We start from the raw sequence: 12015 nt of genomic DNA, 5'->3' as shown, positions 1-12015 counted from the left end.
CTTTCTAACAATAAAATCTACCCCAAAGTTTAATAGGCTTGGTAGGGAATGATTTCCTTATCAGAAGTTTTCAAACAGAAAATGGATAACTACTTGTCAGGGAAGTTTTAGAAGGAGTTCCAGCTATAATACCAGCTGACCTACATGAACTCTTGAGGTTTTGTCACTGTATGATTCACAGATCACCTACCAAAAAAAATTCCAATGCCCATACAATTATTTTTTTACAAAACAGAAAGTAAAGATTTAACCTAAGAGCCTTACTAGAAACACATAAAACTGAAAAAGTAAAAAAATTAAATTAAATATGAATTTGGGGCATTTTAACATGGAACATGCAAATTTGTAAGTTTGAATTAAACACTTTTTTTTAAAAATCATGAAACAAAAGAAATCCAAATTCATAATTCATCCCTTCTAAAAAAAGAAAAAGTACTATTATTTTAAAATTTTGATTAATTTTTCAACAGTACTTTAAAATCCAAATAAACTAGCTTTCATTAAAAAATATGTATTTCTCCCTTAAGTTAGCAATGAGATTCATAATAAATTCATAATACTGAATAAGTTAATACTGTATAAATTATCTAAGAGGAGTAACAAAAAAAATGACAAATCCTAAAAGTATAAACAAGGTTCCACCTCTGTTCAAAACCAAGTGAAATGATACTTTAGGCTACCAGCATCATAACAGAGAGTTTTTTCCTATCTAATACTATATTAATTATTGGGGGAAAATATACTCAATTCCTTGCATTCTGGCTTCTGTTCCCACTACTCTGTTTATTAATCCTATATTTTCAAAAATAAGCAATACCCTTCTTATCCAATAACCCACCATCACTCCTTATACTCCTTGACCTTTCTTCAACATCTGGAATTCCAAAATTCTATCCCTGGTTTTTTTATATTTTTCCTTAGACTAAGTTCTGAGGAAAAGACCATGTTTTATTATATTATGATAGATGCTGACAAGGACACAATGCACAATCTGCACCTAATAACTATTCATTGATTTAAATTTTTCAGTCTCCCTAGATAACCTTACACATGACCACAGTAAAATATATGCAAATAACTCCCAAATCTGTATTTCTAACTCTGAGTTCCATAGTTGCATTTCCAACTGCATAATGGATATCTCTAACCAGATGTTCCACTAATTCCCCCCAAAACAATCAACAAGTTTTAATATTAAGGATCTAAAATGGATACAAATACAAAGAATGAAACAAATTTGCAAATACCTTACATGGGACAGAAAGCCAATACATATAAACAGAATATAAAGAGGATTCAAACAAACACCAAGCGGTTAAATAAAAGGTAGTTTGGAAGAAAAGAGAGGACTCTATGAGACAGAAGTGAGGAAGAGATGCACTTTCAAGCAAAGGGAGTGGTCAGTAGAAAAGAACAAATACTATTACTTGTAAAGAATATAAAGGTCAGTGTACCTGGTTTGAAAAGCACAGAGAGGAAGTAAAGTCCAATGAAATTAGAAAGCTGAGTTTTAAAAAACTAAACAGAGAAGTGTATATTTTAACTACTGTCAATAGAAAGCCCACTGGAGTTGACTGAGTATAGGAGTGATTATGGTCCTATTTACATTTAAGGAAAATCACTTTGGAAACAGTATGATTAGACAGTTAACAAGCATTTATTAAGCATCTACTATGTACCAGTTGCTGTTCAACTGTCTCTGATTCTTTGTGACCCAGTAGGCCACAGCATGCTAATCAATGTTGCCCATTGAGTTTTCTTGGCAAAGACACTGGAGTAGTTTGCCATTTCCTTCCCCACTGGATTAAGGCAAAAAGAGGTTAAATGGTTTACTCAGAATCACAGATCGAGGGTCTGAGGTTTGATCTGAATTCAAGTCTTTGGGATTCTAGGTCCAGTGCTCTATCCACTGGGAAACCTAGCTGTCTCCTTTATGTGCCAGGTCAGTGGTGCTAAGCACCAGGGATACAAAGAAAGCAAAAACAAACAAAAAAAACAGTCCATGCTCTGGAGGAAATTCACAGTCTGCTTGAGGAGACATGAAAACTATTTACAAATAAAAAAACAACATATGGGATAAACTGGAGATAACCAACAGAGGTAAAGCATTAGTATTAAGGGTGACTGGGACAGGCTTCTTGCAGAAGGTGGAATTTTATCCAGGAATCAAAGGAAAAGAAGGAAATAAGGAGGCAAGGATAAGGAAAGAAAGAATGACTAGAAAGATAAGTTATGGAGAAACACAGCTTGTGAAGTCCTTTAGACACCAGATGATTTTATAATGGGTCCTAAAAGTCATAAGGAGCCACTGGAATTTATTAACAGGGAAACAAATTAGGAAGTTGTTGCAGTCATCTAGATAAGAAGTGATAGGGGCCAGAACTGAATGAAAAGACAGCAAAATGTAGCAACTCATTAGATGTATCCAAAACTAAACTGATCATTCCCCCCAAAACAGACTCCTCTTGACTTTCCTATTTTTCTGTCAATGGTGACACCACTTATACCTAGTAATATATGGTCAAAATTGCTCTGCTAGTTTTTATTCCCTTTTCTTCTTTAACTGGTAAGCAAGTCATATCCATTGAGCCTCCCACAGTGCCTTGCATACATGTGCCACACTATTCTAGTCCCTCATTACTCTGTCTGAAGTAGAACCGTAACTTACTTGCTCTACTCACCTCTAGTCTCTCCCCACATCAATCCCTCTTTCATAAAATGCCAGTTTACACACAGATCTGATCATATTATTCCTGTCCCCCAAATTCTTCAATGGCACACTAAATGAAGTCTGGATTCCTTAGCCTAGCATATTCAAAGACTCCATAGCTTGGTGCTTCTGTACAGTCTTATCTGGAACTATTCTCTTTTACCTGTCCCGTAACGGACTATAATCCCTTATAAGTCCAAAATGTTCCTATTTCTGTGCCTCTGCTTACATTCAAGCTTAAAATACCTCCCTCCCTCTCTATCTTAGAAAATGCTACCTATCCTTTAAGACCTAGCTAAAAAGTTCACTGTCTATAAAAAGTTCTGAGCCCATCAACTGGAAATGGTCTTTTCCCTCTAATGTCAAAGAGCAATTTCTGCATCACTATCTGTAAAATGTGACATTCATTCAATACATTTTCCATTAGATAATAAGCTACAGAATAGGGACCAAATTTTAAAAACCTCTTCTCCCCCAGGACTTAGCGCAGTACTTTGTACAAGGGGAGTTGTTCAAAAACAAACATTAACAAAACAAAGTAACTTAAGCATAATATATTCGTTGTGAGGAAAAGAAAGCTACTTCTTTGTAGTCAACATTCAATGTCTGGTACAATTCAATATTCAGTATTTTAAAATATCAACTATACAGCCCATGTAGCAATGATAAACAGTATTTTGGTTTTTCATCATTATTAGATTTTAGGCCAAATTTATTTTAGCTGCTTAGTTAAGAGACAATGCGGATGGAATGGTGAGAAAAGCACTGAACTGAAACCAAATGACCTGAATTCCAGTCCAGGCTTTCCTATTTATTACCTGTGGGGCTATAGGCAAATCAAAAAGCATCTCTAAGCCTCAACTTCCTCATATGTGAAATAGGGTCTCACTTAGATCACCTGCCTCATAGTGTAATGAGGAAAGTGTTCTGCGAAACACAAAACTCTTTGTAAAGGTGAGCTGATCTTTAACATATCTACTATGCTGGCTCTTGTTTATTTTTGCAGTTTTAAACACAGTAGCAAAAAATTCCAGCTATGATTTTATTACTATATTTCTTTTTCTAAAACATATTATTTATTTATTTTTCAGTTCTTAACATTCACTTCCACAAGAATTTGAATTCAAAATTTTTTCCCCATCTCTCCCTACCCCTCACCCCAGGACAGCATGAACCCCATCCACACCTTCCTCCAGTCTGTCCTCCCTTCTATTACTTACCCTTCTTCCATCCCCCTTCCCCTCTACTTTCCTGTGGGTAAAAATAGATGTCTATACTACATTGCCTGTATAGCTTAATTTCCAGTTGCATGCTAAAACCATTTTTAGCATTCATTCTTAAAGCTTTGAGTTGCATATTCTCTCCCTCCCTTACTCCACCCACCCTCATTGAGAAAACAAGCAATTCAATGTAGGTCCTACACGTGTAACAATGCAAAGCACTTCCATAATAGTTATGTCGTAAAAGACTACATTTCCCTCTGTCCTATCCTGCCCTTCATTTTTTCCATTCTCTCCCTCGACTTGTCCTCCCACAATAGTGTTTGCTTCTGATTATCCCTTTCCCCAGTTTGCTGTCCCTTCTGCTATCTTCCCTCTCCTATCTCCTTCCCCCTTGCCTTCCTACAGGGTAAAATAGATTTCCATATCCAATTGTGTGTGTGTTATTCCCTTCTTAAGCCAAATCCCATGAGAGTAATTATTACTCTCAATTATTTCCTTTCATCTCCCACCTCTTCCCCTCCATTGTAGAAGGTCTTTTCTTCCCTCTTGTACATGAGATGATTTTCTACATTCTACCTCTCTCTTTCTCTTTCTCCTAGTTGTTGAACAGTAGTTCAACAGTAAATTTTTTTTTAGGTATTCTCCCTTCATATTCAGCTCACCCTGTGTCCTCTATGTACATATATATATATATATATATATATATATATATATACACACACACACATATATATATATATACACACATACATACATATATACACATACACCCATGTACATATACATACCTACATATATAATATAGACATACATACATACCTACATACACCTATGTATATGTATGTGTGTGTGTATATTTTCCCTCTAACTACCCTAATACTGAAAAAGGTCTCATGAGTTTCAAGTACCATCTTTCCATGTAGGAATGTAAACAGTTCATTTTCATGAGTTCCTTAAGGCTTCTTTTTCCTGTTTACCTTTTCAAGTTTCTCTTGATTTTTGTATTTGAAAGTCAAATTTTCTATTCAGCTCTGGTCTTTCAATAAGAATGCTTTAAAGTCCTCTATTTCATTGAAATTCCATTTTTTTCCCCTGAAGTATTATACTCAGTTTTGCTGGGTAAGTGATTCTTGGTTTTAATCCTATCTCCTTTGACCTCTGGAATATCATATTCCAAGCCTTTCACAATCCCTTAGTGTAGAAGCTGCTAAATCCTGTGTTATCCTGATTGTATTTCCACAGTACTTGAATTGTTTTTTTCTGGTTGCTTATCATATTTTCTCCTTGACCTGGGAACTCTGGAATTGGCTACAATATTCCTAGGAGTTTTCCTTTGGGGATCTCTTTCAGGAAGTGATTGGTGAATTTTTTCCATTTCTATTTTACCCTCTGGTTCTAGAATATTAGGGCAGTTTTCCTTCATAATTTCTTGGAAGATGATGTCTAAGCTCTTTTGTTGATAATGGTTTTCAGGTAGCCTAATAATTTTAAAATTATCTCTCCTGGATCTATTTTCCAGGTCAGTTGTTTTTCCAATGAGATATTTCACATTGTCTTCTATTTTTTCACTTTTAAGGCTTTGTTTCATAATTTCTTGGTTTCTCATAAAGTCACTAGCTTCTATCAGCCCATTCAAATTTTTAAAGAACTATTTCTTTCAGTGAGCTTTTGAACTTCCTTTTTCATGTGGCCAATTCTGCTTTTTAAAGCATTCTTTACCCTATTGGCTTTTTCAACCTCTTTTGCCATTTGGGTTAGCCTATTTTTAAAGGTGTTATTTTCTTCAGCATTTTTTTGTGTCTCCTTTAGCAAGTTGTTGACTCACTTCTCACGATTTTCTTGCATCGCTCTCATTTCGCTTCCCAATTTCTCCTCTACCTTTCTTACTTGATTTTCAAAATGCTTTTTGAGCTCTTCCATGGCCTAAGACCACTGTATATTTTTTTTCGAGGTTTTGGATGTAGAAGCCTTTATTTTGATGTCCTCCTCTGATGGTATGCTTTGTTCTTCCTCATCCGAAAGGATAAAAGAAAATACCATTTCACCAAGAAAAGCAACCTTCTATAGTCTTATTTTTTTTTTCCCTTTTTTGAACATTTTCCCAGCCAGTTACTTGACTTTTGAGTCCTTTGTCAAGTAGAGGGCATACTCTAGGGACCTGTAAGTTCTCAGTTCCTCTAAGGTGGCACAATAAAGGGTAAACTCCTCTCCTAGCCTGGTCTGGGAGCAACCACAAGCACTCTTTTCTGCCCAGGATCTGTGAGTAGGAGCCTCTACCAGCTTCACCACACCAGTGCTCCTCCTCACTCCTGGACCACCACTCAAGACTGAGACTCAGATTAGCCACTTGATTCCCCCAAGGTCTTTAGGCAGAAAGCTCCGAAAGTGAATGCTGCTACCGCCCTGGAGCCGTGGCTGGGACCAGGCCTTCTCACACCGGTGAAAGAACTTTCTCACTGACCTTTGAAGCTATCTTTGGCATTTGAGGGTTGAGAAATCTGGGAATAGCAGCTGCTACCTGTGATTCTCCATCCTGAAGACTGCTCCAGTCCTGTCCTTGCCACGTGGCCCAGGCTGGACTGTGCTCTGCTCCAAGCCAGGTGCAATAGACCTTTCCTGTTGGCCTTCCAAACTCTTAGGCTGGAAATCTCTTTCACTCCGTCATTTTGTGGCTTCTGCTGCTCTAGAATTTGTTTAGAATCATTTTTTACAGCTATTTTAGGGACTATGGGGGGAGAGCTAGAGCAGGTCCGCCTTTCTACTGCACCATCATGGCTCCTCCCCTCCTTTATTACTATATTTCCTGAAATTACCAGCAGTCCAAGCTGGTAGCAAGAGTTCAGTAAGGTAACAGCAGTGAAATGATCAAAGAACACTAAGGTGTGAGGCACAGCACAATGCTCAAGATGCGAGACTGTAAAATAAAAGAGCTCCTGAATATTCTTTTTCTTCAGCCTCAGCTCCAGACAGGGCTGAGACACTGCATATAGGCTACACACTGCAAGACAGACAGATGGAGAGATATTCAAAATGCTGGAAAGTACCAAAATTCCTTTCTTCCTTTTACAAACAGTTTTATTTTATTCATAACTAGCTACTTGTAAAGCTTCAAATTAAGACAAATCAGAGAAATATAAGGAACAAAAGAACCTCAGAAAAACAGAAGTTATTCTAATAGCTGTTACAACAGGTCAACTTGATAATAATGTGGTATTCTCTAGAAGGGTTTCTTGGGTGCTGGGCCAAGTCTTCCTTCCCTAGAGGGGATGAAGCTGAAAGGTCTCTTTTGCAAGAGAGAAAGTAAGGGAGAAGAACAGAGATGTGGCAGTAATCATGATGTCATCCTCATCCCCTGGAAGCCAAAGGAGCACAAGATTTCTAGATAAAAATCATCAGGCAGTTAGGATTGTCCCATCCCTGAGCAAAAGAGACCAAAAAGGGTAGAGTTGCAGGTTCTTCCCTAATCCACATACATCAGGCATTTCTCTTTAAACTAGCACTGTCATTACAAATGGGCAATTCATCCACCACCACTCACCCTCAAAAAAAGGATCAACTACACCACCTGCCAGTGTAGCATCATGCATGGTTTAATCCATTTGGATCCAGGGTTCCTCATCTTCAAACTCCTCAAGTCTTTTTTGGAATTCAAATATTTAATCACCTAACATCCTAGCAAGGACTAGTAGCCAGTAATCAAAGTCAGCAATGAGAATAAGAAATAGACAGGCTAGAAGTGAGGAAAGAACAATAACAAGGAGATAAAACAAGCATTCAAGACAAACTTCCACTCCTATCTTATCTGCTGAGACTCAAATCTGGCAGTTCCCCTACCCTTCAGAATGACACCCTGCACCATGTGTAGTATAAGTTGCTAACTAGCTCCTGGTATCAGGATGATCAAACTTGTCAAAATATTATCACAAAGTAGTTTCCCCCATATGGTCCTTGATTATACTTCTTATGTAGTAAAATATGATGTCAGATAATGGAAAAATTCATAGAAAAAAAGCTCTGAAGACCTTTCATTAAACTCTTACATAAATCCTCTCTACCTATTCATCAAAGAAATCAAAGAAGTTATGATACTGAAACTCCTAGTGAGTAAAATATCCTTTTATTCTTACCTACACACACAATTAATCATATCTAGCAATGCATAATTATGACACATAATTTGCATATATAGCTACATCCCTATCAATGCCAATTGTAGAAATTAATGATGAAATCACAGGATATTACAAAATACTTAGCATTTATATGTTTCCTATTTTCAAAGTTTTGTAATTGCAAGTTATTTAATGGAATTCCTTTGTATAACACTAGGCCAACTGGAAAGAAATGACGTGGGTTGTATGTGAAGTGTTACTGAGTGAGAACTAAGGAATCTGCCAACCAGTGCTTCTCAACTGCTACTGTATGGTACAGGAGGGAAGCAAAAAATAGCACCTAGAAGCAATGACAGCAGTTAAGTGGCTGATGCTCATTCACTCTTATTTGTGACAAAGACTTGGCTCACAGTGTGACAAACTCTCATTGTATTCTCACTGGAGATTCCCTCCTCTACCAAGAAAAACACTAGAAAAGACCACTATACAAAAGCTCACAGTACTGTATACCTAGGCTGTGTCTGAAGCTAATCAACCTCAACTTCACAGACTGGTTGGTTTAATCAACTAATCAAATCTTAACTAGCCTGGTTTGTTATACAAGTCTGTATATACACATATGCATGCGTATATTCAGAGAAACATACATATTTATACACATGTATGCATTCATACACATACATACCTATATACACACTATACATATATGTGTGAAGGTATAGGCATACCTGTATATACATATACATCCTGAGAAAGTGGTTACCTTACATACATTTGGGGGAGAGGGGACTGATCTATCCCAAAGTTGGATAAGACCTTAGGAACCATTTATAGGATTACAGATTTTGAAGACAAGGGTCCTTTGACACCCTATATCTAAACTCAATACTTCATTTGCCTGGTCATACTCACATAGCATAAAAGCAAATTTTCTAATTTCTCAAGCCCTAGCTCTTTTCAATTAAACTAAATTTGCATGTCTTTCCAACGGATCCAATCTTAGTTCATACATTCATAGATTTTGCATTGGAAGAAACCTTATGGGGTCATCATTTCAGAGCCCCAAATTACAAATGAGGAAATGGCCCAAAGAGGTAAAGAGATTTGCCCAAGGTAATTAAGTAGCAGAGTCAGGGTCTGAACTTGATCCTTTGATTCAAACTTGGAGACTCATCTTTCACTCACTTGCAATCAATTACCAAGTCTTGCTAATTCTACCTCCAAAACATCTCTCTCCTTTCCACTTGGACTACTGAGTTCAACTCTCATCACTTCTCTCCTGGGCTAGCTTCAAATTAGTTTCTCTACAACAAGGCTCTCTCTATTGCAAATTATACTTCACAGAGCTGCCAAATTTATAGTCCTAAAGCATATCTGATAACTCTTCTGCTCAATAAACTTTAATGGTTCTCTATTTTCTCTTGTATCAAATGCCAACTCCTCTATCTGGCATTTGCAGCACTTGACAATCTGGCTCCAGACTACTCTTCCATTTACTGCACATTTCTTCCCTTCCCACATTGTACATACCCATTAAACTGGCCTACTTGTTCCTGTTCAAGGTAATCTATCCCTTCCCTCCTTTAACATGACATTCCATATCCAGTTCCATTCTTTACTCCTGCCTCAAGACTGCAATTAATTCCTCCTCACCTCCACTTCTTAGATCCTTTAGCTTCTTTCAAGTCTCAGTTCAACTGCCACCCCTAGTTCCTACCTCCTCTCATGGGTACATAGTTTGTTGTTGTTCAGTCTTGTCCAACTCTCCTAACCCCATTTGGGGTTTTCTTAACACACATACTGGAACAGTTTGCCATCTCCTTCTCCAGATTATTTTACATTTGAGAAAACTGAGGCAAAAAGGGTTGTCTCTCCCCCAGGGTCACAGAGCTAATGTCCGTGGTTAGATCTGACCTCAAGAAGATCAAGTCTTCTCAATTCCAGATTTGACATTCTATCCACTGCCCAACCCAGCTACCCTGTATAAGTGGTTAGTATTTATCTGCGTGTATGTTATTTTCTTTCAAATGCATGGGAGTAAGCTCCTTGAGGGTGAAAAAATGTTCCTTGGCTTTGATGTACCAGTGTCAAGTATATAGTTCCTGAAATAGGGTAAAAACGTAATGTTTTTTCAAAGAAGGTCTCCAAATCTTTCCCTTCACCACAGTGCCTCATCTATTTCACACACAGTCTTGCACAGCAGGAAAAGGATGACTACTCAACCTGTTGGTGGATAAACTACCCTGAGATTACACATGGGAGTGTCTGTCACAACGGTGGGACTCCAATCGCAAGTCCTAACTTGACTTGCAGGAACAGACATCACACGTGCCACTTTTGGCAATGATGTGATACCTTCTGCGTACTGGGTCGGGGGCATTTGTATTTCAAGTTAGGAAAAGCTTCTCCACAATGTTTTCCCAAAGTCTGTGAGGTTGTTACATTGTAACGCCGCAGCAAATCCACAGCAATGTCTCCCCAGAACTTTGAGAGTTGTTACCTTGTAACGTAGCAGCCAGAAGAGACCCAGGCGGCCAGAATTTGTGGAAAGAACACTATGTTTTTAAAGAGATACAATGAATGCTTCTTCAGAATTGTGTCTTTTAAAACTTCAGGGCTTCCTTAGGATTTCTAAAGTTCTCCGCCCTCCTCCTAGAGTCACCTGACGGCGCCGTCCCCACCCCCGACCCTCTCCAGCTCCTTTCGACGCCCGCCCGGACAGGCTGAGGACCAGCTCCCGCCTAGCCCCCCCAGACTCCCGGGGGAGACCCTCGGGGCCGTCCGGGGGTGCTCGGCCGCGTCTCCCCGCCGGGACCCCGAGAGACCGCTCCTGGAACGAGAGGCTCATCCCCAGCCCGAGCAATGCACACTTACTGCTCTCCCGAATAGCCCTGGACGCGGCCGGAGCCCGGGTCCCTCGGTGCGGCTGGCCCCGCCAGCGAACGCGCCCTCTCCCTCTCCGCTGCTTTCCCACGGCCTAGGGGGGCGGGCTCCGCCTCCAGGTCGGGCCCTTCGGGGCCGCCTGTCCCCGGCCACCCCCCGGGCTGGGGCATCGCTCCGTGACTCATAGGGAGCCCCGAAACGAGCCGGGAGCCTCCGACAAGAACGGAGAGCGGGCTTCTCCGGCGCGAGCGGCTGCCCAGCGGCGGGGCGAAGCTGCCATAAGCGCCGCCCGCGCGGCCGCGGCGCGGAAGGGGTTAAGCCCGCTCGGCCCGGACCCCTCCCGCCCCTGCACGAACTCCCGGACCTCGGCCGCCGCTCGGCTGGAGTGGCCGCGGCAGGCGGCTCCGCCGACGCTTCCGTGCGCCGCAAGCAGCGTCACGGCACGTTGCGTCACGGCGCGGAGCGACAGCCCCGCCCTCGAGCCGCTGACCCGGAGGGGGCGGAGGAGGGAAGCGGCGCTGCGCCTGTGCTCGCCTCAGTGCACGCGCTTCCGGCTTGGATCCCCGAGCCGGCTCCCGGACTTTGAGCGCATGCTCGCGAAACTCCGCCGGAGTTTCCCCGGGCTACGCCGCTCCCATTGGCTGCGGCAGAGCGGCCAGGACGGGCTGCGGAGCGGGAGGTAGGCGAGGCTCTTCTGCGGCGCACGTGGGTCGTCCTCCGCTTGGGCCCTTGGCCAGGTGCAAAGTCAGCGTGCTCCTTCGGCCAGGGAGTCAGCGTGCTTTGACCTGCCTGGTTGCTTTTCCATATCCAGTACTGATCGCCGTCCCAGGGAGAGTGCTTGGGACTGCAGTTAGAGGACGGCGGAACCCGGCCCGGGGCTGAGATGCTTCACTGGTGCTGGGATTTCCAGCGTGAGCTTTGCCACGAAACTGCCGTCGTACAGGACTTTGAGGAAGTCCCCTTTTCCCTCTCTATCGATAAACACTGGTCAGTAAACATAGACCAAGCGCCTCATTTCTGTTCTCTGTAAAAATGAGCTGGAGTTACTAAATATATAATCCGAGAAAAATATATTGGGTCTTAAAAG

At 41.0% G+C, this 12015-nt stretch overlaps 1 protein-coding gene across 1 annotated transcript in view; it reads right to left on the bottom strand.

The window, feature by feature from the left end:
* The window catches only part of OTULIN (OTU deubiquitinase with linear linkage specificity), a 41367-nt gene extending 30000 nt beyond the window's left edge, over positions 1-11367 (bottom strand). Inside the window, exon 1 of the mRNA XM_072605447.1 lies at positions 10920-11367. Within this exon, the coding sequence (XP_072461548.1) occupies positions 10920-11113 (194 nt within the window). The 5' untranslated portion in view covers positions 11114-11367. The remainder of the gene's footprint in view (positions 1-10919) is intronic.
* Positions 11368-12015: the final 648 nt, after the last annotated feature.

This window comes from Notamacropus eugenii, chromosome 4, assembly GCF_028372415.1.
Source record: "Notamacropus eugenii isolate mMacEug1 chromosome 4, mMacEug1.pri_v2, whole genome shotgun sequence".
Lineage (NCBI taxonomy): Eukaryota > Metazoa > Chordata > Mammalia > Diprotodontia > Macropodidae > Notamacropus > Notamacropus eugenii.
This window is presented reverse-complemented; position numbering and strand designations above follow the sequence as displayed.